Source organism: Monopterus albus, unplaced genomic scaffold (assembly GCF_001952655.1).
Source record: "Monopterus albus unplaced genomic scaffold, M_albus_1.0 scaffold60.1, whole genome shotgun sequence".
NCBI classification, from domain to species: domain Eukaryota; kingdom Metazoa; phylum Chordata; class Actinopteri; order Synbranchiformes; family Synbranchidae; genus Monopterus; species Monopterus albus.
In genome coordinates, this window is record NW_018127940.1 from 2,550,667 (window position 1) to 2,574,972 (window position 24,306).

General features: G+C 39.6%; 4 protein-coding genes across 7 annotated transcripts in view; 2 read left to right on the forward strand and 2 right to left on the reverse strand.

The window, feature by feature from the left end:
• The window catches only part of trmt2b (tRNA methyltransferase 2 homolog B), a 28,841-nt gene extending 25,933 nt beyond the window's left edge, over positions 1 to 2,908 (reverse strand). The window contains exons 1-2 of the mRNA XM_020603170.1: positions 2,024 to 2,908; positions 987 to 1,548 (exon numbers count right to left, since the gene is read on the reverse strand). Coding sequence (XP_020458826.1) covers positions 987 to 1,548; positions 2,024 to 2,230 — 769 coding nt within the window. The 5' untranslated portion in view covers positions 2,231 to 2,908. The remainder of the gene's footprint in view (positions 1 to 986; positions 1,549 to 2,023) is intronic.
• A 149-nt stretch (positions 2,909 to 3,057) lies between these two features.
• Positions 3,058 to 7,421, forward strand: dnajb12a (DnaJ heat shock protein family (Hsp40) member B12a). Of its 2 annotated transcripts, none has more exons than XM_020603168.1 (9): positions 3,058 to 3,273; positions 3,621 to 3,798; positions 4,535 to 4,680; positions 4,793 to 4,963; positions 5,300 to 5,379; positions 5,473 to 5,582; positions 5,676 to 5,848; positions 5,976 to 6,118; positions 6,800 to 7,421. In XM_020603168.1, exons 1-8 carry the CDS (start codon positions 3,141 to 3,143, stop codon positions 6,095 to 6,097), a joined length of 1,113 nt encoding a protein of 370 aa, XP_020458824.1. In that variant the 5' UTR covers positions 3,058 to 3,140; the 3' UTR covers positions 6,098 to 6,118; positions 6,800 to 7,421. The 2 variants fall into 2 exon arrangements, with proteins under 2 accessions (XP_020458824.1, XP_020458825.1); XM_020603169.1 differs by lacking the exon at positions 6,800 to 7,421 and adding an exon at positions 6,274 to 6,357.
• Positions 7,422 to 7,513: 92 nt separating this feature from the next.
• LOC109961935 (DNA damage-inducible transcript 4 protein-like) lies at positions 7,514 to 9,821 on the reverse strand. The gene is made up of 2 exons (XM_020603172.1): positions 8,855 to 9,821; positions 7,514 to 8,664 (listed from the first exon to the last, which is right to left on the reverse strand). Exons 1-2 carry the CDS (start codon positions 9,117 to 9,119, stop codon positions 8,150 to 8,152), a joined length of 780 nt encoding a protein of 259 aa, XP_020458828.1. The 5' UTR covers positions 9,120 to 9,821; the 3' UTR covers positions 7,514 to 8,149.
• Positions 9,822 to 15,937: 6,116 nt separating this feature from the next.
• Positions 15,938 to 24,306, forward strand: part of spock2 (SPARC (osteonectin), cwcv and kazal like domains proteoglycan 2) — a 29,226-nt gene continuing 20,857 nt past the window's right edge. For 2 of the 3 annotated variants that reach the window (XM_020603240.1, XM_020603241.1), the window contains exon 1: positions 15,939 to 16,252. In XM_020603240.1, the coding sequence (XP_020458896.1) occupies positions 16,064 to 16,252 (189 nt within the window). In that variant the 5' untranslated portion in view covers positions 15,939 to 16,063. Of the gene's footprint in view, positions 16,253 to 24,306 lie in introns of all 3 variants that reach the window. The other variant, XM_020603239.1, reaches the window with a different exon arrangement.

Consider the following 24,306-nt stretch of genomic DNA (forward strand, 5'->3'; position numbering starts at 1 on the left):
TCTTCTACACCACACAAGTAATATACTAAAGAATTATTACAAAGTGTTAACATTCATACACCACACCCACAATTGTCCATGTAATTAATCATTGAGCCTGTTCTTGCATATATCTTGATTGACACATACCTTTATATTTATGTTTAAACTCGTCAATTCTATTACTATTTTTTATGTCCACACTTAAATTATTCCATAGTTTTACCCCACTTATGGAAATACAAAATCTTTTTTTGGTTGTACGTATAGCATGAATTTTTAAGTTTAACTGACCCCTTAAATTGTATCCCCCTTCTCTTTCATTAAATAGTTTTTGAATTCCCCCAGGTAATAAATTGTTCCTGGCTTTATACATAAACACTGCAGTCTTATATCCCACTAAATCGATCAGTTTGCCTTGGGAAACCCTACCAGGGGCATATAGTCCCCAACAACATAGCTCCTAGGATCACTTGAGTACTCAAACCCCTCCACCACAATAAGGTGGCGGTTCAAGGAGGGGGTTTGGGTAACTATATATGCAATATATCTTATCTATATCTAATGTTATTTAGGATTATTTATGTAACTATATGTAGTGTTATTTAACTATGTTACTACTTTATCTATTTCTCTGTGTAACTTACTATCTAGCTATCTATTGATCTATTTCTCTATCTACAGTGATTGTCCACTAAATACACAATCTGCTTCAACACCACTAACTCTCAAAGCAAAAAAACAACCTACTCTCCAAAGACAGATTCAAATGAATGTCACTAAATAGGGATATCCTATCTCTGAACATACTTGATCCAAAGTGATTCACATGACAGACCGAAGCAATCAGCTGATTCACATGATGTCCGGCGAACCGTCACTCAAGTGATTCAAACGTCACTAGTCACGTGGCCGAAAAAAACGCCTCGGCACAGTAGTTCGAAACAATTGCTTTATGAACTACCGCGCATGTATCGGAGCCTCGGGTGTCAAATCACTATCCACAGGTACAGCTAGAGCTGGAGTAAATGCCTCTCCTGTGAGTTTCTTCTGTGAGTCAGGTGGACAACAAAGCTCCACAAAGTTCCTCATGGCCTCTCCATCTGGTTTACAGGAAACATAGATCAGCCTACGAATAGCAGTTTGGTTTCGTAAAGCTCGGACCACTTTGTGGTGTAGGCCGGCTCGTGCGGGGTTTACCACAGCTGTCAGGCCTCCACCTGCGGAGCTCAACTGAGACATAAGGCCAGGAAGCACCTCCTCTGCCTTCCCAGGGATAAACTCACAGTTCAGTATGTTGTTGACAGCTGCATTGTATCTAGCATCTTCCACTGCCTGTTCTGTGAGCTCTATACCAATAATTCTGTCCACTCTGGGAGAAATAATAATGCCGATGGCGCCTGTGCCACAGCACACATCTAGAAGAGTACCACCAACTTTTGCTCTTCTTCCGCCTTCTTCAGGGTTTGGGACACAGAGTTGCCTCACTGTGCCATAGAGCACCTCTGCAGCTGCCTGATTCACCTGGAAAAAGGCATCAGCAGAGATGTGGAACTTGAAGCCCAGCACCTATGGATGACAACGGGAATATCATGTAGGCATACATGAATTCTGTTCTTCTTTGTCCATTATCATCATAAAAGCCTCTTTTCCACTTCGTTAGTGTGGGTGTGACCATACACACCTCACTTCAAAGCCCTGGATTTAAGATGTACAAATATACATGTGCATATCAATTCAATGTCATATTGTTGCAGTATTTTTTTTACTGCTGATAACTGACAAATTTTAGGATTATGCCACTTAATGCAACTATCAAATTACAAAGAAAATAACAGTGTTGCTATCTTAGAACAAACTGAGTGAGACTGGCAAGTGTAAAAACATCAACTTATTATGCAAGTTAATTTGTATTAAGACAAAAATGCACCAGTAATTAATTATCAAAACAAGCACGTCAGCATGGTCTGTTGTATTTGGATAAAAGATTAGTAAGTTTCAGTGCTGGAATGTTTTCATGTTTGCTGCTGACAGTGTATATTACCTCCTCATACAAGTGTGGCTGACCATGCAGGAGTTGGAAGGGGGACTCTTCATGAGTGCACCGAGTCATGGTGCTCTCCTGGAAGAACAGTGAATCCAGCTGGCAGACTGATCCAGGACCCTGTGTGAAGTAATCCACCAGGTCAGCCTTATGAACTGCTATCTCTTCCCAAGTGAGCGTCTGTGGATGAAAGTACACTATAGCCATAGTGTGACCCTCTGTGTTAGTCCTCACTGTGACCTCTCTCCAGTGACCTCCAGTGTGGAACAGCAGGCAGGGCTCCAGAGAAGAGAGGCGGATGAAGTCCTGGTAGCATCTGGCTACCAGTTTGTGCTTCTATGGCATGTTGAGCAGATGGTCTCCATTGACGCAGATGATTTTTCCCTCTTTGCCTGTTCCAACATAATATCCAACTGTCTTTGGATTTCCATCCACTCCTCTGTTGACAGCAAATGTAGACTTGTTGCGGTAGCCATTCCTAACTGGCGATGGCAGAATGGGCAGTACAGGGAAGCTTATTTTATCTCTGAAAGATGAAGAGGACTGTGACTGGAAGTCACCTGAAAGATGTCCAGAGAGCTGAGCCAGTATCCTTTGCTGATGCTTTTGCTTGAGCTCAAGTTGCTCATCATAACTGAGCCTCCACAGAGGGGTGACCACATCTGCCAACCTTTCCTCCTAGGATTGGTGATCAGTTCTGGGAAGTTCCTTTTGACCTTTTCTCCACCCTTTCTTTAATGGTGGTTTCCACTGCTTGACTATAATAGTGTCATTAGTTGAAAATAACAAACAGTGTTTACTCAAAGAGTAAATTTTGCATTTGGCAAAAAGGACTGACCTTCTGCCTATAGCTGCCAAAGCCATTTTGACTTTGGAGGAAGTAGTTAACTGTTGAGGCTAAGGGTGCCTCAATTGTCACAAAGATTAGAGCAGATTTTTTAAAATTGTATTACTATAATTATCAGTGTTTAAAATTGATTTTCTGTTACCTGTATTAATGAAGCACGTGCTGAAGGTACATCTGCAATGTTTTATGCACGAGCTACTTCTGCCTAGCTAATCCCATGACGTCATCTCCGTGCGTCCCAGGGCAAGTAAACATTTCCGCTGTGTCGCGATGGACTCAAACAAGGACGAAGCGGAGCGGTGCATTAAAATAGCCCTAAATGCGGTTAGCAACAACCAACCGGACAAAGCCAGGAAGTTTTTGGAGAAAGCACAGCGCTTGTTTCCGACAGATCAGGCCAAAAGTACGTCGAATAAACGTCTATTTCGGCTGTGATTTAATGTGGAATTGTGGGCCTTCGCTGTGAAACCCAATCAGCTAGCGTTATTGTTAGCATAACTGTCTTAACGTTACTCCAGCTACTCCTTCTGACACCGGTTTTTCTAGTTTTTCTCTCCAACCGTAGTTTCTCATATTTGGTTACTACTGTCTTAAATTGGTGCTTTACTTGTTTGCCGTTAGCATTTACATCCTTGCTAGTCGCTACGATGCTAACCGTTAAGTTAGCTCAGTATGCTAGCGAATTAATTAATTTGGGAAACGTAGACGTAGTTGGCAGCTTTGTATAACATGTCTCTACTTTATTTGCAGATTTACTGGAGTCGTTAGCGCAGAATGGAAAGCCTCCAGATCAAAATAGCAGTCCTGTGAACGGAGAGGGACCCAGTATGAGGCACCGCGGACAGGGAGATGGGGCTGAGGCGTCCGCACAGAGGGCCACAGACTCAGCCAAGTCATACACTGCAGAGCAGCTGGAAGCTGTCAGAAAGTTAGTACACTTGGGATCTGTTCTAATATATTAGTAAAAACTTTACTACGGGAGACAGGGAATCAGTTGTCACTACATACTTTACTCGTTACCCCTGAAATAAGTGGACACTTTGACCTTATTTTAGATACATTTTATAGTGTATTTCGTCTAGTCTAGGGGTTGACGATGTGAGAAAACATTGTTATGGGATAATCAAGCAAGTAGAAGTACTGACTGTTCATATTACTCTGCTGGAGCAGTCAGAAAGTTCTGCCTTGAAAGAGGAGCATACATTTCAGACAACATTGTTTATGTTTTTTTTTTTTTGAGTGGTTTAAAAAAAAAGAATTATAAAATCAACATGGTGTCAACATGCCTTTACTGATATAATAGTATTTGGAAATCGCTAAATCAAGCAGACAAAATGAAGCTATAGTATTAAAAATACATCCAGATTTTTTTTCTGACATTCTCTGTGACACAGTAGTTCTCCAATATTGACCATTGTCTGATCCCCTTTAAAGTTGCACAGAATGTTACAGTCTCTTATTTAGTATATGGTTAGTGCATATATTTGTTTGTTTTTGTTATTACTTTTAGCTTGATGATGTATTTGAATGTCTTTTTTTAATGTGTTAGGGGACAATTCTACTGTATATGTCACATTACCAGTGGTGTATTTTTTTATTTTTATTTTTTATTTTTTTTGGCAGTCTGCTGACCATCTCTGGTGGATGTCTTTCTTTTGATGCAGGATTAAGAGCTGTAAAGATTACTACCAAATTCTGGGAGTTGAAAAGACTGCCTCTGAGGAGGATCTAAAAAAGGCTTACAGAAAACTGGCTCTGAAATTTCATCCAGATAAAAATCATGCACCTGGAGCCACAGAGGCATTTAAAGGTAAATGATAAGTAATCTCCAGCATGGAGGACATGTTAATGTAAGATTACTAAGTGCTAATTTGTGATTGTGTGTGTGCACGCGCATGTGTGCATGTGTGTCTGTCTTTCAGCTATTGGTAACGCCTATGCTGTACTGAGTAATGCTGAGAAACGACGACAATATGATCAGTATGGAGAGGAGAGATCACACCCAAGCAGACACAGACAGCATCGTGATTTTGAAGCAGACATCTCACCTGAGGACCTCTTCAACATGTTCTTTGGTGGAGGCTTTCCATCAAGTAGGTAGATGCCTAATGAATATAGTGTAAATCAGGATACTGGTCCATGTCTGAGTACCCCACTTGATAACGATATTCTTTAATGTGTTTTGATTAACCTGAGTGTTACCTTAAATAATGGCTATGCTGTAGACCACACTTTTGTCTCCATGTATTGCATTTGCTAAAAGGGACTGTTTAAATACCAAAGCTGACAGTTGGACCTTGTGTCTCCAGCATGGCTAGTTTTTGTGCTGTCTTTTGAACACTTGCTTTACTTAGCCCTTAGCAGTGTTCATTCTTTAATTAGTCAGTGATGATACATGATGATATGCCTTTTGCTTAAATTATTTCTAGGTAATGTACACGTTTACAGAAATGGAAGAATGCACTTTGCACATCAAAATAGGCAAGAAAGACGAGAACAACAGAGAGATGTAAGTCCTGTGATGCTTTAGCAACATGTGTATGATGTGTTGTATGACCTGTAATAAACAGTAATCAAATGTTTGTTTTTCCTCTCTGGACAGGGAGGTCTGGCCCTGTTTGTCCAGCTGATGCCCATCTTAATCCTCATTATTGTTTCCGCTCTCAGCCAGATCATGGTCACCCAGCCTCCCTACAGCCTTAGCTACCACCCGTAAGTGGTTCAAACACTAAGAGTGCTTTCTTATGTTGTGTGAAAATGTCTCCACATTGATCTCAGCCATTCATTATATTTTATGTGCATCAGGTCAACTGGACATATTCACAAAAGGCATACATCAAACCTGAAGGTTCCATTCTATGTTGGAGACCGTTTCAATGAAGAATATTCTGGGAATAACCTGAAGACTGTTGAGAGAAGTGTAGAAGAAGATTACATCTCCAACCTCAGAAATAACTGTTGGAAGGAGAAGCAGCAGAGTAAGTATACAGTACAGCTGCACCTAACAGTTATTTTAAACATTGATTAATCTGCAGATTATTGTCTTTATTAGTCATTTTGTTGATTGAAACCTAGCGTACTGACATCCTCCTCTTGTACTTTCAGAGGAAGGTTTACTGTATCGTGCTCGTTACTTTGGGGATTCTGACTTGTACCAAAGGGCACAGAGAATGGGGACGCCCAGCTGTTCCAGACTATCTGAGATTCAGGTTATATTGGATGGCTAGAAACCACTTCTACACTCATGGGTAAGTCTCCACAAGCACCACAGTGACATTTACAGCATAATTATTACCGTATACAGTATGTGAACTGCAGCAACTTCAGTGTTTTATCCCTACATATCGCACACACAGTTTTCCAGAGTTGCCATATGTCTTTGAATTTATTTCCAACCTTCCAGGCTGCTTAACTTATCAACGCATGGCAGTGCAGTTGCAAGCAGGGACCGACACCTGATATTCGAGAGTCAGCTCTGTTGTCTCAGGTGTCAGTTTCTTTCAAGCACTTTACGGCACCAGCAACAATTTTTAAACCAGGCCCTGCTCACACTTGCATTAACATATAGTCATAGAACTTTGACTGATTAAAAAGGTGTAAAGGCAAATGATGGGTCACTGTGAGGTTTAAGTCTCTGCAAGTTGCTTTTTGCTTTTTGTACCACACAGCAAAAAAACAAAAGCCTTTGGCAGCCTGGAAGATAAATGCACTTTTAAAATGTATGGTTTGGAAAAAAAAAGGTAAACATTTACAGGAAGTGTGTCTTAATGGGACCTCACTGATACTGAGAATTACACAAGCGATAATGACTTATGAATGGGTTTGTGTGGAGCTTGTTGGCTGTCTGTGCATTTTTAGGAGTTTACTAAAGTGTATCCTATGAAGAGTGATTGCTACATAAATATCATTGATTCTTTTGTCTTCCTTAGGTTCATTGGTACTTGAATCTAATTAGAAGAAATCGGTCAGAGCCCACTCAAATTGGAGCATATTTCTGCAGTAAACCAAGAGAATCAAAAATGCCTTATGTGCAGTGGGCAGCAGACTTCATCAGGGAACCTCTCTGCAACTTGCTGTAGATTGACTTCCTGTACAACTGCGAGAAGCTTTGAGTTGACTGCTGACATTTTCTTATTCTAGTGTCTTTGGGATGGCGAGAGTCCACTGGGCATGACAGTGGGAAGTATGAGCATAGTTGTCTGTTTGAATGGTAACAAAGCTGCTAAGAATAGCTTTCACTGTCCCAGTTTTTTTTGTTTTCCTTATACATTTTGAGAAACCTCATGGCCTTCTCATAGACACGTCTGAGCCACTCACAAGGAAGTGCGTAATTTTTATAGATCTTACCACTGTAAATATTCATTTTACTTTTAACAGTGCAGGTTTTATTGAAGTTAATATTATGTACTAGAATGTTATTCAGTGGATTTGCTTGTAGCCTGTTGGATCATAAGTATTGAAAATGATTGCACAAATAAAAGTAAACCATATTTATTAAATTAATATGCTAAAATTGTATAAAAGCCTCTTTTAATTAAATCTGTCCAAGGATTGATGGCTGCATATTTTACTTTGAAACACACAGGCGCACACTTTCGTATATACTTTTATAATGAGTCGAACTTGAAAATGTAGTGTACTCAAACTGAAACTGTGAAAAAATGGAATGACGCTGCTGTTGATGGATACCGCTCTCCCTCGGAGTAATGCACAGGGGAAATGGAGGAGTTGCTCACAGCTGAAAAATAAACAGACTGCTCACACAAGCTCTTGGAAAATCAAAAATAAATATTGAAAAGTGTAACTACCAATGATATGCCAAAATTGGTTTGATTGACAATGCACATTTTACAATGATTCATATTATTTTAAGATGGTATGTTTTTTATGTTTAAACTGTAAAATTGTGATTACTATGTACTGTATAGGATTTATATAGCTATTGATGAGTAGAAGGACACAATTTATCAAAATAATTTATTTCTCAATGTTCTATAAGTCATTACAAAATCAAGCTTCAAGTGATAACAGCCATTCTCTTGAGTGCATGACTTTACATTCATAGGAAAGAACCTGACCCATGACCAGGTGAGTAGCTGCTATGAGACTTGTTTCTGGGGAAATCCTGGCTACACCAATGGAGACAGGTAGGTATTACTTAGGGACCATCCTGTCAGTGCCATTTGACATGAATGTTGGACTCCTAAGATACTGTGCTTAGCCCACCAGTCTCTTTTTCACAGTCTGTGTGAAGTTCAGCTTATCAGGGAGAGGAGCTATTAGGAGCACTCCTCAATCAGCAGCTCCCCTGATGAGTACAGTTTTCTCTTGATAGCCCTGAAGCTCCTACTCAGCCTCAGAGTGTTTTGGTGCCCTGGAGATGATGCAGATGTCTGCGGGGAAGTGCTACCCTTGAACAGTTTCTGAACCTTAGGCCACAGTCCACTGCATTCAAGCCTCAGCACCAGGGTCACATGGAAGGTCGGGACCAAGCTGGAATCCACTACTATTTCGTCCACAGTGCATAGGGAGTTCTGGCCCCCCCTGTCTACACACAGGTCAATAAGTGCTCCCCTGAGTCCACAAGGCTCACAGGCAGCCAGGTGGAGCAGCTCCTGGCTGATACTGTGTAGTAGACAGTCGGGCAAGATTAGTCTGGAGCAGCCCAAGTTGTGAGATGCGTTGTGAAGACTTTGTGTTATGGCTTGTACAACTTCTGTAGCTAAGCTCTCCTCCAGAGGATAACAGAAGAAATCACTGTCTGACTCTGACAGGGACATGTCTGCCACAGATCCTAAAACAAAAGAGATTGGTGGTTAGAAGCTGTGTCTGGTAGTATAGTGTTCACACTGAACTTTTTCCACTTTCTGTGACTATTTACTCTCTTTTCCAAACGCAAATAAAATAAAATAAAACTTTCTTGCCCATATAGGCCTAAACAAAAGACAACAGGGCCCCCGCAGACAAAGGCAGGAAACACTCACCGGTTTCGCTCCCGCAGCACTGCTCCGTTGTGGCCCCCTGATTTACCCCCTTCAGCTCCACTAGTCTCTGTAGCAAAGTGCTCCAGGACAACCGCTTTGAAGCCCTGTCCTCCGCTGGAGATGGAGGAAAGCTGCCGTCCAGAGAATGATTGCACGAAAAAGACATATTTGCATACAAAAAAAGAATCCGATGGTAAAAATAAAGTACCCCTCTACCGTGCCAGTCCAGCTGGAAAACACAGTTGCGGACAATGGAACCAGACATTAAATAGCTATGCCCGAACGCCCCGCCTACTGTATTTTTTAACCAATGAGGTTCTAGCTCACGTCTTCAACGTCCTAGCCTGCCTGGTAACGTTTTTGGCCCCTTTGATGACGCAAAGGACAGACCCCCCAACCCTGCAAGCCAGTCACCGCACGTAACGCACGTAGGCGGTGATTGGGAACGTGAGAGCAGACCATGTTTATTGGCTCCCTGTAATAGAGCCAAAGTACCTTTCAGTATATAAATATTTACAAAGTTTCTGTTTACAATCCTCACAAACAATGCCCTGCATCTTAATTTAATGATAGGTTATGATAAAATGTGATTATACTGTATAACATGTTATCACAGAATTCTACGTTTAAGAAATAAGAAGTTGGTTATCTTGTCAGTAGCAGTTTTATTTGTGTGACCATTTTAATCATTTAAATGCTTTTAATTATTTTCACAGCACTTTTATTGTCATTAAAGAATCAATTTCCAAAGATCTGGAGTACTGACTTGTCTCAACTTGAGAGACAACCCTTCTGACGTCTGACTTCAAACACGTAGGCTAGACACCCATGCAGACCAGCCCCACCCCCAACGAAGCCCAGAGACCTCTATATGCTCTTGCTCAAGATCACATTTAACATCATCATCATCACCATCATCATCATCATAATCACCCCAACCGGTCGAGGCAGAAGGCCGCCCACCAAGAGCCGGGGTCTGTCGGAGGTTTCTTCCGTTAAAGGGAGTTTTTCCTCCCCACTGTCGCCAAGTGCTTGCTCAAGGGGGATTTGTTGGGTTTTCCCTATGTAATAATATTGATAACAGTAAGGTCTAGACCTTACTTTGTAAAGTGTCCTGAGATGACTTTTGTTGTGATTTGGCGCTATACAAATAAAATTTGATTTGATTTGATTTGATAATCCTCCTTTGGTATTTATGTCAGCATGTTTAAAGTGTCTCTTGAATTTCTAAGATCTAAATTATTAGTAGCAGATTTGATTCATTCTTATTGTCTTAGAGCTGAATTATTTCTCTGCATTTAATGAGAATACACAAGACTATTGGGTAAATAAAGTATATGGGTATAAAAGTACCGAAAATGAATAAAGATTGCTTCACACTAAAGTTCAACACCAGGCTAAATAAGCAAAAGAGCTAAAAGTGATTTATATACAGTATATAAATAGAACATTTATATATACACTCACATGCCACTTCATTAGGTACACCTGTAGTGTTGCATTGAACTGCATACAACTGTTCAGGTGTACCTAATAAACTGACCTGTCAGTGTATATATACTGTATATTTTATGTTATGATGGAATATGGGTCATACAGGTTTATCCAAAATGGTGTAATAGACTTCTTTTCCAGATGATGGCGTTAATGCATCAGTGTTAAAATACAGGCAACATAGTATAAGCTGCAGCCAATATGTGGTGTGTGTGTGTGTGTGTGTGTGTGCTGGCATGTAAAATTGTTAGGCCAAAGTGCACTTGTTTTGAATGAAGGTGCCCCTGAACACACAGTCTTTGTGAATGTGCACTTGAATGGTCAAAACAGTTTTTGCTTGCTTGTTTCTTTGGCCTCTTTTGTGTGTCTCTGCATTTTGCATATAAATGGGAAATGTATCATTTAACAAAGTGTAAGCTTCTAAACTACACTCGTCGGGGTAAACATTATTTGTGCTATGTCATGGAAAAAACAGTCAAATGGAAATGGTGAAATAAACCGTGACAGCCACTGTGTTTTACAATTCAAACAGACCTGAGAGAGCTGTTAGGCCAGCCAGCCTCAGGCTATTTAATTCATGTATAATAAATCTCCTAGCAAATGGGTGGTTAGGAATGGATTTTTTTTTTTCTGGAACAATTTGCTTTAATCTGAGGTGCAGTGACTCAAATAGAAAACCCTTTGCTCCATTTGTCATTCCAAAGAACTATTTCAGTAATTGAAGTAAAAATAACCAAAGCAATTATGAAGCACTTCAGTGGACAATGCAATAAATTTACACCTGAATTAGCTCAGGCATCACCTTCTTCTCCAGATTAATTTGAATATGTTGAAAAGGGTGCATGCATTGTGTTTGCCAGGTTCTAGTTCTATAGAAACATAATGCTGTTACAAGCAGGGTCCATCTTAGACAACTGAAATGTTTTGTTGAGTTACAGAGTAACAAACTTAGATGTTTTAATCATTTTTTATGACATGAAAACTGAGGTGGTCTCGGTTGCTTTAACGACATGATTCTAACAAAAAAAGAAGAAGTATTATTACATATCAAAGGTAAATATTACAGTATGTAGCCTCTTACTCTTCTGACATCAGAGCCCAGTTTTCATCTGGAAAGCGTTTAGCTCTGAGTGCAGGACTCTGGTTTCATCAGCCTGCATCACCTGGAGTTGGAGCTGGGACAGCGTTCCATTTAGGCTCTGATTTATTGCTGGAGGAAGCAGAAACAGACCTGCAATCTCAAAGGGGGCAGGAGAAACTGGGATGTTTGGCAAATTTGCTGAGACATGATTTTCTTTATCAAAGCATTAACACTTTACACACCATTTTCAACTAGCCTGTACTTTGAATGTAAGATAAATGCTGATTTTCAGTTAGAAATAAAGTTGGTGTGGTTCTTGTGTTTGCACATTCAGGAAAGCAATGACTTTATTTCATGGGGTGAGCTTAATCCAACTGAAACAGCCATGTCACACAGATTTACTTGCAAAAGAAGGCTTCCCAGTACAGAAAACCTAATACCTATTTCACGCAGTAAAAATGAGCCCACAATTAAGTAACATTAGTCAACTGACTGCATAAGAACTGTAAAGTAGTTGCAGTGCAGTTTTTCCCCCTAAGGCACAGACCAGATAAAATTCAACTTGATTCCATGAACATTATTTGGAGTTCTTAAAATCTGTATTTAAATCTGGCTTAGTGGGTTTTTTTATTAATTTTTGTCATGTGAGTCACAGAATACAAATTTATTTCCTCTTGTAAAAGGTATTATTTCCTTTCACTGGCTACAATGAAACACCCAAAGAAATTAGATTATTTGTAGTTTCCAGTTTGTATCGCCATGCCATGTGAATGGGCTTTATTACTGAGTGAATCTCATTAGGCCAGGAGGCTGCATTGCTGAGTGAAATGTGCAGGAGTAAGAAAAGTCAATGCATATCTGATGAACTGTGACCACATGATGAACACAGAATAAGCTAGAACATTATTTATAAGTACCATGACTGGTCCCTGAGTTCTTTTAGAGCCATGTGCATTATTTAGCACATCTGCCAATATTATTATGCTTTTTGTGTTGGTTTTGAATTAAAGAAGACCTTGTGAGTTGTTGTGACTCTTCTTTGAATCTTAAATTATTTACGTATTTACAGACCCTACTAATGTTAAATGCATATTATAGTTTACATCATGTTAGCTCACGCTGACATAACTGTCAATCTAAATGATTTGCTCAGTATCTTTGTACCAAAGTGGGCAGCTACACATGAAACGCAAAACTGTTTTTTTGAAAGTAACTTTTACTAAACTTTAATGAATTGCTCAGTTTTAAATAAATACTTTATCTAATAGATAAATATCTTTGTGTCTAATCTCAACATTTTACAGTTGACTTTGACTCCACAAGTGGTTTGGGGGTTCAGAGCATTATCTTCGGTCTGAGGCATCTGCTCTTAATGTGTACAGGTTTTGTTAACAAGCAACATTTGATCTTTACACGTCTCCGTCCTGCAGCCATTCCAATCATCACAATTATATCCCCTCCCTTTGCTTCACAAAGTATCAGATCTTGGGAAACCACATTCACATGACTGACAGGGGAGTGGATTTTCCCAGCATTTATAAGAAGATTACCTGAAACCCCCTATGGCTATGTGAATCTAGGATTACTCAGACACTTTTTCTTTAACCGGCTCAAATAAATGAGGTGCACATTGTTGGTCTGTCATGTTCTGCCCCACTCTTTCTCTTGATCCCACCTCTGTGAGTGTCGCATCACATCTGTCTCTGGGTTCATGACCGGGCTTGTGTCCTGACCCCCCAGTGCTACAGCTCCAAGGTTTTCACCTTATCAGTCCCTTAAAGGATGCATCGTGTTAATCACACCCCCGTTTTGCTTCATATGACCCTTGTTCAGTTTGATAATCTCACTGAACATAAGTACACTTGCTGAATGTATCAATATATGTGGATTGAGACATGCTCTGTTTCTCTCAGCTACTGATTATATCACAACTCAGTTTCTACATTATACTGTGTTCAATGTGAACAACCTCCTCTGAAGTGATTAAATAAAGATGGCTTCACTTAATCCTGCATTACAAGCTGTCATTCAAAGTGTCTCTCTGGGGACTAGCTGAGGCTGCACCAGGAAGAGATAGAGAGCAATGCAATATCTGTGGCACAATGCGAATGCTCTATTTACTGGTAATGTATCAGAAAACATTGTCATTATCTGTGGGCCATCTGCAGAACAGAGATCAGCAGCAATCCAACTGCTGGCATTTATTTATGCCAGCAATCCAACTGCTGGCATTTATTTACTTTCTACCAGTATGTTTGGGCAAGAGAGCAAGTTATGAACAATTGGTTTACTTTATTCCAGACCACAGGTTCATATCACAAGATAATACAACTCATTTGCAAGTCATTAATGTTCAGTTCTTTTCAAATATGTGTGGATGCAGCTCACTGATATTAGCATGTGCCAAACGAAATAACATAGGTGTAATTAATAACATTAATGATCTCTACAGTGCATTTAGGTGTCCCGGTTCATGGCTCTGGCACACCAGATCACTGTCATTCTTTACTGGGACACTTAAAAGGAACAGAGCCACAGATAATGTTATTAGTAACATGTGTACTTTTCCTGCTATGTCGAAATGTCTGCTGTGAAAAAGGCCTGAAATGTACATAGGTATTCAGATCAAAATATAATTAGAGTACCAAAAGTAGCCTACTTATTATGCAGATTGACATTATGAAAATCATACTTAGTAGGTGAGTAAATGTATCTCAGTCTTTCCACCAAATCTATTCACAACACAGGAAAAAAATGAAGCGGTGAATTATATTTCAGTGTTATCCAACAGAGGTCACCGTAGATCTGCCAATTCTAAATACAATGCTCTCCTCAAGGATCAAGGAGCAATAAAATAAGGGAATTGAGATTTACCCACACAAACAGGCTTTACTTCCCTCAGTATCTACTGCCAGTGATATCTAATGTATGTCATTATAGATAGAGGATATGGAAAAAGCTAGTAAGTTGATAAATTAAACTTTCATGAATATTAACTATACGGATCACAGCACAACATGCAGACCAAACTATTACAGTGACAGAACACTTGTAAGAATTGGCCAACAAGGAGACACATCATACAGACTGGTGGGGGAGATGCAAAAGCTTACTGGGCATGATTTAACAAAACTAGACTTATTCTGAGTCCAGACAGACGAATAAAAGGGGTAATCAGAGACCAAACAGAGGTCAAAAACAAAGTAGAAAAAGTCCAAATAAATCAAAAACAAAAAAATGAATCCAGGCGAGCAGTCCAAAAACAAGCTGAGTTTATGTAAACATGAGGGAAATTGGAAGGTAGCCTGGGGCTGAAAGCACAAAGGATGATTTAGCAGAGGACAAAAGAGCACGGGCCTGTATATGTACTGGGGAGCTGAGTATGGAAGTGAAATCGGGTGTGGAGGACGTGGGAGTCAGGACTGGGCAACGAGGAAATGAGAGGCAGGTGTGCCAGGCAGAGATTGGAAAGTAAAGGGGCAGGTACTGTGACTGACATACAGAGTGAAGCTGATTAACATTTACTACCATTGTGGCATCTACTAGCCTACGATTAATTAATTAATTGATTGGCTGATCATTAGAAAAGGCAATCAGTATATGCTTTAACTGATTTATTGTTTGATTCATAAAAACATAAACTTTCTCTAATCACAGCTTTCCAGATGATGATTTGCTGCTTTTCTTTGTTTTATGTGAAGGTAAAACAAATAGTTTTTAGATTTGGGGCTGCTGGTCAAGCAATTTGATGGCATCACATTTGACCATAGAAATTATGATGGACATTTTCCAGAAATTTTCCAGTTTCTGAAAGTTACTACGTGCATTTACTTGAAAACTTAGGTTCAACACTAAGGTGCATTATGCTGAAGTAATTCCATTTTTTGCGACTGTTCTACTTCACTATATTTGTATAGCAGCTTTAGATTCAGACTATTCAAGATTATCTCCTCGTTTACCAGCTGCAATATTTACTGTGCATGATAAATACATTGATGCATCATATAATCCTATAATAATTTGAAATGGGACACTCTTCATAATGAGTTCTTTTACTTTTGGTTAATAAATTTTATTGTGCTGCTAATGCTTATCTACTTTTGAAACGTTCTAGTTCATAGCTTATACTTGTACCAGTGTTTGTACACTGCAGGATTGGTATTTTTACTGAGCATTTCTTTCACCACTGTAATTTTCTCCCATTTCAATTACAAAATGATTAAAAGTAATCCCCAGGTTATTATAAGATAATGGAAGTAATCTGCAGTTGCAACACAAATGCTGACTGCTCCACCTGAACAAATGAAGACCGGAGGGTGCAGCAGCACACCGCCTTCAACATGAAAAGGCAAATAAATCTGTGACTCACAAACTGAAAGATACCAAATTGTGTCCCACATCACCAGGACTCATCCTGAATACTATCATCGTCTCTCTCTCTCTCTCTCTCTCTCTCTCTCTCTCTCTCTCTCTCTCTCTCTCTCTCTCTCTCTCTCTCCCCTCTCTCTCCCAGCAGAAGGGGCACACTATAGGCTAATCAGTTGGTAGTTTCAATCCATCCTCAGCATCCTCCTCCTCCTCCCAGAAGAGGAAGACCGTCAGCTGGTGTGTGCGAGGTGTTTTTGTCAGCTACCATGGTGGAAATTATGGATATCGCGTGCCTTCTCGTCCCGCTGGTGATGCTCGCGGGGTCTACCTTTCAGACCGATGTGAAGAGCGCCAAAGAAGCGGAAAAAGCTGGGAATTTCATGGAAGACGAGCAGTGGCTGTCCACCATTTCACAGTACAGCCGCAAGATAAAGCATTGGAATCGCTTCAGAGACGTAAGTCCGCCGTGGCTGTGAAATGCGCGGTAATGCGGTAAGATGCGCTGCTGGCACGCACGGCCATTTACAAACAATAATAACAGTTGTTGAGCACTTTATTATCGTCATAATGTACACAAAGTTGGTGTTGTTGTTGAAACATAGCCCATATTGGGGAAAGACGCGCGCGCGCGCTAAATGAACAGTTTCCCAAACAAGAGAATAATCAGAAATAATCAGTGTAAAGATTTATAGAATAGGCCTTTAACAAGGTGGGAATGGGGAATATATGATCTGTTATCTATTTTAAGAGCGTCACCTACATGTACACGTCTGGCCTGATTTTGTTCACTTAAAGAATTATTTCAAATATGAACAGTTGGAGGAAATGGAAAAGATTCTCATGCCAAACACTTTTTAAACTTCCTCCTGAAAATTCAGCTTTTCCAAAGTCATATTTATGGAGAGCTAGAGAAAACAAGCTTTAAAGCCAAAGCACCGACTATACAGAGTACTACTCTTCCCACTTTTGGTGTAAGGGGTCCTGGTTAATTGTAAGCAATTAATGTTTGATAGGGTGGTGATTAGGTGATTTGCATACTCACCTCCTGAGCAGACAGAGCTGGGCTGTAGGGATTGATTAAAACTGGCAGGGTATGCCTAATGATATAGTGGCTGTGCCTGTGAAGGTGTAGTAGTAGTTTTACCTCCAGCTCTGAAATGATCCCAACAGGATTTGGATAATAGTGCAGCTGGATTATTTTCCATATTACTCATATTAATTGGGTTTTAATTGATCCAGGGTGGTTACTGCAGCATGTGATAGGTGTCCTTAATGGGTTTGAAATCTGAGCAGGTGGCTTGGGCATCTATATGAGAACAATGCGGTATTTTCTCAGGAGAACAAGGTGAACATTTCTCAATAATCCATTTTTCATTCACCTGCTTAAATCGCAGGTCATGGGCATCTCTGAAGAAAATGTGAATGTTTATGAAAATTAGTAGCTGGCCCCTCCCCAGGACGGAGTACTTTGACTGATTACTTTAAAAAGAAGTCCTCTGGAACTGTATATATAGAAGTAATGGATTTGTGGGTATGGAAAGATTGTTAGAATAATTGTGAGATTATAACTCTTTAAATACGCAGCTCTGATTCAAAAATGTGAGTTAGAGCAGCAGCTTCACTTCGAATTCAGTACTTCACAGTTGGCTATGCAAAAAAATATATAAATAAATAAAATAAAACTCTTTCCAAGAGTGAATAACATCACCAACATTTACCAATAATATATCCAGAAACCCAAGAAATAAACAGTTCAGACAAAGTGGGATCATCTTCTGTTCTTCAACACTTAAAGCTTTGTTGCTCTGCTTTCCCATTTTTCCTTGATTTAACATTAAAGCTACTGTGTAACACACTGTGCACACTGTATCTCTTTCATGCATTACTCGCAGGGTTAATTTTCCTAACGTGTGTGTACATTTGTGTGAACATGTCTATACTTGAGCAAGAGCCTAAATGTGGCTGTTGCGTGCACGCGTGTTGGTGCATTTGCGAGTGCGTTAAAGGGCAGGAGTGGTGGTGTCTCTGGCGATGATGATGATGACAGGAGAAACATCAGAGAAGTGAACCAGTGAACCTCCCCCTGGGGAATCGCCAATAGAAACTGCTTTGATTTCAGCTTGCTGCCGTAGCAACAGCAGTCTGTGTTATGGTGTTGAAATGAAGCATGCATCACTGGGAGTTTGATGACTCTATTCCCTCTCTTGTCCTGCTTCAGGGTGGATGAATGGGTGGACACATCCTCTATTAGGATTTTTTCAGATCATTAAAACTAAACTTTTTCAACTGAAAAACCATTTGTGCAACCAACTATTATTTTCTTGATGGGTTTTAATGAGAGCTGCTGAATATTGAATGTAATGAACATTTAATTGGTGTTGCTTCATACTGGCCTTTGAGCTAAATAAAGCTGAACTATAAAAGGAGCAGTTCAAGTCTCTGGGAATTCATTGGTTGATGTATAAAGAGCTGCCAGTGACTTACATGCGTTCACATTGCACCTATTGCTATTGACTCACACAGTCCACTGAGAGCTGAATGTTGAATATTAATCCAATACTACAAAGCAATAATCAAAGCTGCACAACATGAAGGATGAGCTCTTTTATTCTCCCATTTATACAAACACACAAAGATGCACACAATCCCCAACACGCAATGCATGAGCTGCAGAACATATACTGTATATTCCATATTTATTCTCTTACAAAATGTAAAAGCAGAATCAGGATAAGAGGCTCTTTTGCAACCAGTAAAAATAGCTCCCACACTTCAATTCAGTCTATTTCACAGGAAGGCAAGGTGATTAAATTTAACATTTACAGTCAACAAATAATAAAATAGAATCCCTTTAGTCCTATAATCTGACAGGAGCACTCAACATTTCATTCCACATGCAACAAATCCAGGCAAAGGACAAATTGGAGAACAGAGCGGGCAGTTATAGCAACTGAATGCAGTGTTTCTATTTTAAACAAACGGCTGACATCCTTGGTCAGTTCCTTTGAGAAAATAATAAAAAGCAAATCCAAAAGCCCAAAAAAGTCACATAAAATGGCTGCATTAAATTTAAGATATGCAGTAGCAAGGTTTAATCATAAAACTACATCTTGCTGTTCTCTCACTTTTTAAGCACAATGTTTTTGTTTTTTTTTACAAACAGGGACTGAATAAAATTTATTCAGTGCATAGCAATTTAAAGACTAAATTATAGGGGCAGTTGGACGTCAACTGGGATCATCTCACCAGACAAAGTACATTCTGTTTTAATTTTAGTATGAAATTAAATGGCTGGAGGGTGTAGCATGTAATTCATAGTACACCCAAACTGGTGTGTCTACCAAAGGCAAACCAACAGTAAATTCAAACATTTTTATTTATTTATTTGCTCAACAGCGGTTAGGGCATAGCAAGTTCACCCAGAAGGATGTCGTTTATTGTCAGTATCCACCGCAGAAAGGGGCGTGTGTTTATGATGTGATTTTTGTTTAATACTTTTCTCATTTTCTCTGCACTCCACCCTCCTATCCTGCGCTGTCTGTGCCTGGTAAATCCTTATCTTAAAAATGCACACCTCTACAGTCAGGCAGCTCCGGACCATCCAGTACCAATCCTGCCTGCACCTGTTATCCACTCCCTTCATTTTTAATGAGTAGAAAACACTCTGTGCTAGCACAAAATCATCTGATCCCTTTTTGATACGGGTGTATGAATGTACAGAATGGTGGAAGCACTTGCAGCAGGTTCTGGTTTATTATTAACACATGATGTTATGTTCTTTTGCACCACATTTACCTTTGCTACTTATTCTCGCCTTCCTCTCGAGCCCTTAAACTGGCTACAGTCCAGCAGAATTTGAACTCTTCATAATTGTAGGTGCACCCCTCTGTGCTCGTTTTTATCATTTCATCATAGCATGCAAACCACAATTGTGGATAATGGCATCTGTAACACTGGAGCCAAATACTCCATTAACGACTACCCAGATGAACAGTAAATTATCATCACTATAGTCCTGCACTCAGTGGCTTTCCTATCACACAGCCGCTTGACAACCCCATCCCCTCTGATGTTAGAACAGACTGCTGATGAAATAATGCTATGAATGATGATAACAGCTTATCACACACCCATTAGTCTTCTCTGGTCATGCCTCATTCTGGCGTTGTTCTTTCCTTATCATACTTCAGATTTTCTCTGATGCTGACAATGTACAAAGCACCACTGGCAATGCAGATGGAGTGGAGCCCATCTGGGAGAGGTGGTGTGGTTATTCGGGATTTGGATGGACTACTGGTGTGCTGCGGGGTGTCTTGGCTGGCTACCAAAGCTCTAGGTGGGCTGTAATTGAGTGCAAGAAAAAAAAAAAGCAAAGAAAGAAACAGCCTTTCATTATGTCCTGCTTGCATGACTACAGCTGCTTCCCTCTGCAGTACAATAGCCACAGCTGAAGGGCAAAGGTGCTGCAGAGAGCAAGGGAGAGGATTTGCAAAGTAGTAAAAAAGAAGCTGATATATATCAGATTTCATAGCAGATGCAATTGTGCATAAAATTGACTAAAGGTATCTTCACTGAGAACTCTCCATACAAAAGCTGCTGACAAAGACGTGGGTCTTTAAAGCATCCTTTTGTACCGCATTCCTCCCTAACAGAGGCCAGAAACCACTGTGAGCATTTTATATGCATGGCTTATCAAAGTGACCTGCTTCTGTGTCGGCTACACCTGGGAGTCTATATGCCACATACTATAGGCTGTTTGCTGCAGAGAACCCATCCAGGAATCTGCCTGTTATAAGCTCTTTGTGGGACACTTCAAAGTCCTGCTGCACTTAAAAACCCTGCCTATAAACTAAATAGCCCAGCAGCAGTAAAATCCCAAAAATATGTTTTTCTTTGAGGAGTTGTGAATCATATTATATCAATTTAGATGCAAACAGCTTGAAACCTAAGAGCTGTATTTGTTTTGTAAATAACCCTTATTTGAAAATTTACCACACCTCTTATGTTAAAAGACTTATGTAGCTTTTGAGATTCTGTAAGGCAGGTTCTATATCTCAAACCTTTTTTCCTTTTAAAGCCAACAACAGCTCAGTGTAATAGTGGCTGTCCCTAAAGTAAATGCCACCCAGGGGTTATTACCTTTGAGCCTGAGCCAGACTGAGTCACTGCCGGTGTGTGATCAGCTCCTGGACATATAGTACAGCAGCTGATATTAAAGGTTGTTCAAAGTATCATATCTTTAAGAGCACCTGAAAGTGGGCTTGTTGAGAAAATGTTCACAGTAATCAGCCTCAGAGGAGCACACACACACACACACACACACACACACACACACACACACACACACACACACACACACACACACACACACACACACACACACACACAGTAGCTGAGACACTTGTTTTAAAAGGAGTGGGTATTTGAGAAAATCTCCCAGTCAGACTAAAGACACAACATGACAAGAAGGATTTCATGTATTGTGCTGTCAGAGCTTAGCGACTGTAATGAGGCATGACATGTCTTTTAATCTTTGGATTTGTACTCATGTTGAAGTAGTGTCTACTGGACTATAGTAAAAACAAAGAGTTGCAGTGGTGGTTTCTTTTTTTTAATCTCAACAAAGCCAAAAATACATGAGCATGTGAGCAAAAATGAAAGGAATGGGGAAAAATAAGGATGCATTTGTCTGCTCCTCAAGCTACAACCTAGTATTCTACCTACAGTAGTAAACTAATGGCTGTCTTTCAAAGTCCAGAAACTTTTCATACTATGCTACACTGTGTGGAAGTTGGTCCAGGGTGCTGCTATATCAGATTTTATGCTAAAGTTAGCAGCTCTGTTCTGTGTTTTATTGGATTTGAGGAATGTTACACTCATGCAACCATAACCTGTTATCTGAGATAATGTTGCATTTGCCCCGATCTAACACCCTTTTCTCTTGTAATGTACAAAGCAAACCAACAGCAAAGTATAAATTTGTGCCTTACTGATCACAGTCACTCTCATGTTTGATTACATTGTTTTAGACTCCCCTGTCTCTAATAACTGGCTGATCCTTCTTGTAGTCCCTATTAAGGCAACTTCATTGATTTTCCGTTGTTGTACAGGTGTTTTTTTAGTCGAGCTCAGTGTTTTCAGTGAAGGGTGAAGGTTTCCGCTGTTTGTACCAAATTCTCCCGTGAGTTGCAGACTGTTTTTGTATTCCCTGCAGGACCCTTGGGGGTATAAGGGCTGATTTTATTTATAGATAGTGAGTATATAGCTGGCAAGAGACTTTGTGGACTGTGATTTTTATAGCTGTGTCTGTGTGTTTGTTGTGTGTGTATGCTGTGTGTATTACAGAATGATAACAACAAAGAACTCGACACTGCATCAAAATTTCTGCCAAATTCAGTGAAAACAATCTATTTTTGTCCCGTACCTTTGAATCTGTATCCACTAAAAGGCAATTCACTTTGTAAAAAGCTATTCACCATTTACATAATCAAGTGCAATTTTCAGCCAGGCTTTGTATTTGACCTTTTGCTGTCACAGTGTTTCTGATACCACTCTAACCTACTTCAGTCTGGAGAGAGAGACATTAGGGCCTTTCTTGAAGAAGGCAGGGAATTATTATGCATAATGACCAATATCTACAGCAGTTACAGTAAGTGTCACATAATTAAATACCTTTTGTTCCACCACCTCCAGTATAAAAGAAATAGCTCATCTATGAACCAGCAAGTAGAAGTGCAGACAATGTGCCGTTGTCTGACAAAGTATGTTTTAAAAAGTAGAAATGGAAATCCATGTGCAAACTGAACATAAGAAATATATGAATTTTTAAGTCTAAATCTGATTTTCAGTAGGAACAAAACTGTAGGTAATGTTGAACACACAAGGAATCTGACTCCAGTACAGTTTATGACAGTTCAAAGTTAATGAAACCTGATGCGCACAGTATACATTTGGATATGCTTAGCTTACATTTCTACCTCATCATTGTTATGTGTGGACACAAATCTGACCCTTCCTGTCATACACTCTATAGTCACTCCCTGTCTAGTGTTTTCTATTTGTGCCTTGTGGTTTAATGGCTTTCTTTTGTGAAATACTATGGAAAGATACTTGAGTAGTTACTCTATATAGGTACATAAAGAGAGCCCATTTTTACAAGAATAAACACAAAACAGAATAAGTGCTGAGAAATACATAATATACAGTGATTCCACATTAAAGAAAATGGATACAAGTAGCATTCAAAACACCTGAGCATGACCTTGAAGTTCAAAAGAAATTAGAGATTTAAATTGCTAAAGTTTTAGTAACTCCATTCATTAGGCACATGTTTAGGCACAGTTTTTCCAAGCTCTGTTTGAACTGAGGGATTATTAGAAAAAGGAGCACTGAAATAATGAAAACAAGCTTTCAGTCACTAGACATTCAACAGGCAAATGTTTATCAAATCTTAAAGTGTAAAATGGCATCAAATAGAGCACATCCTGAGCTTTTACAGGCAGGTAGACATGGGAAGAACATCAGAGTCTCTTCAGATGCAGTATACCACTAAAACTGAGGATATATCAAGAAAAGAACTAAACCAGACTATCAAAATAATGGAAACCTATCAACATTTCATGCACCAAACCGCAGCTATAGAATAATGCTCATATTAAAGTCTGTGTTTAAGTTCAATCTAGACTCTAGACAGTCTATACTCTTTTTTTTCTCTGTCTGACATCTTGATAAATATACATGTTCAATACCTTAAAAATCAAGAGAACAACACTGGAAGATTATTACAATTATACAAATACATTTTACTTAGATTTATTGGGACTTTCAGCAGGCTCAGATACTGCAAAACATTATTTCACTCTTACTTTGTCCAGTGATCTTCTTACCAAAACTGCTAACCTCTACTTCACCCTTTACTTCCTCCAGTCCTCCCAGCTGTCTTACATAAGCCTCACTCTTGACTCCATCCAACAAGGGAAGCAGACCAGGCTCAGTGTTTGATGCTCTGCTTTTGCTCTGAAACCCTTAAGCATCAACTCACAGTCCTGTGTGCATGCAGAAACTCAGGAATCAGCAGGCTTGCTTCTCTTGCCTCACAGCTCAGTGTGCATGAAGATAAGAGGACAACATATAGGAGGAGAATATTGTTGAGGGTTTTCTTATTTTCATCTCAGATGTGTCTCTTGTGATCTGGAAACCAAAGCCCAAAGATGAGAGGCTGTGAACAGCAACTGAGTCTCTAGGTGGGAGGAAGTGATGTGATGCTGCATGGAGCAGCGCTGCTGAAGACATCCTCAAGGCAATGTAATTTTTTCCCCCAGTTTTATTTAATCAAATTCTGGGGTAATATTTATACTATGGGGGTGCATTACTACAGTATCCGACAGTTTCTTTCAGTAGTGCACCTCAGTATTTACTGATGTAAAACCAAACACCAGTGCATGAACATGTCTTGATTTGATTTGATTTGATTTGATTTGATTTGATTTGATTTGATTTGATTTGATTT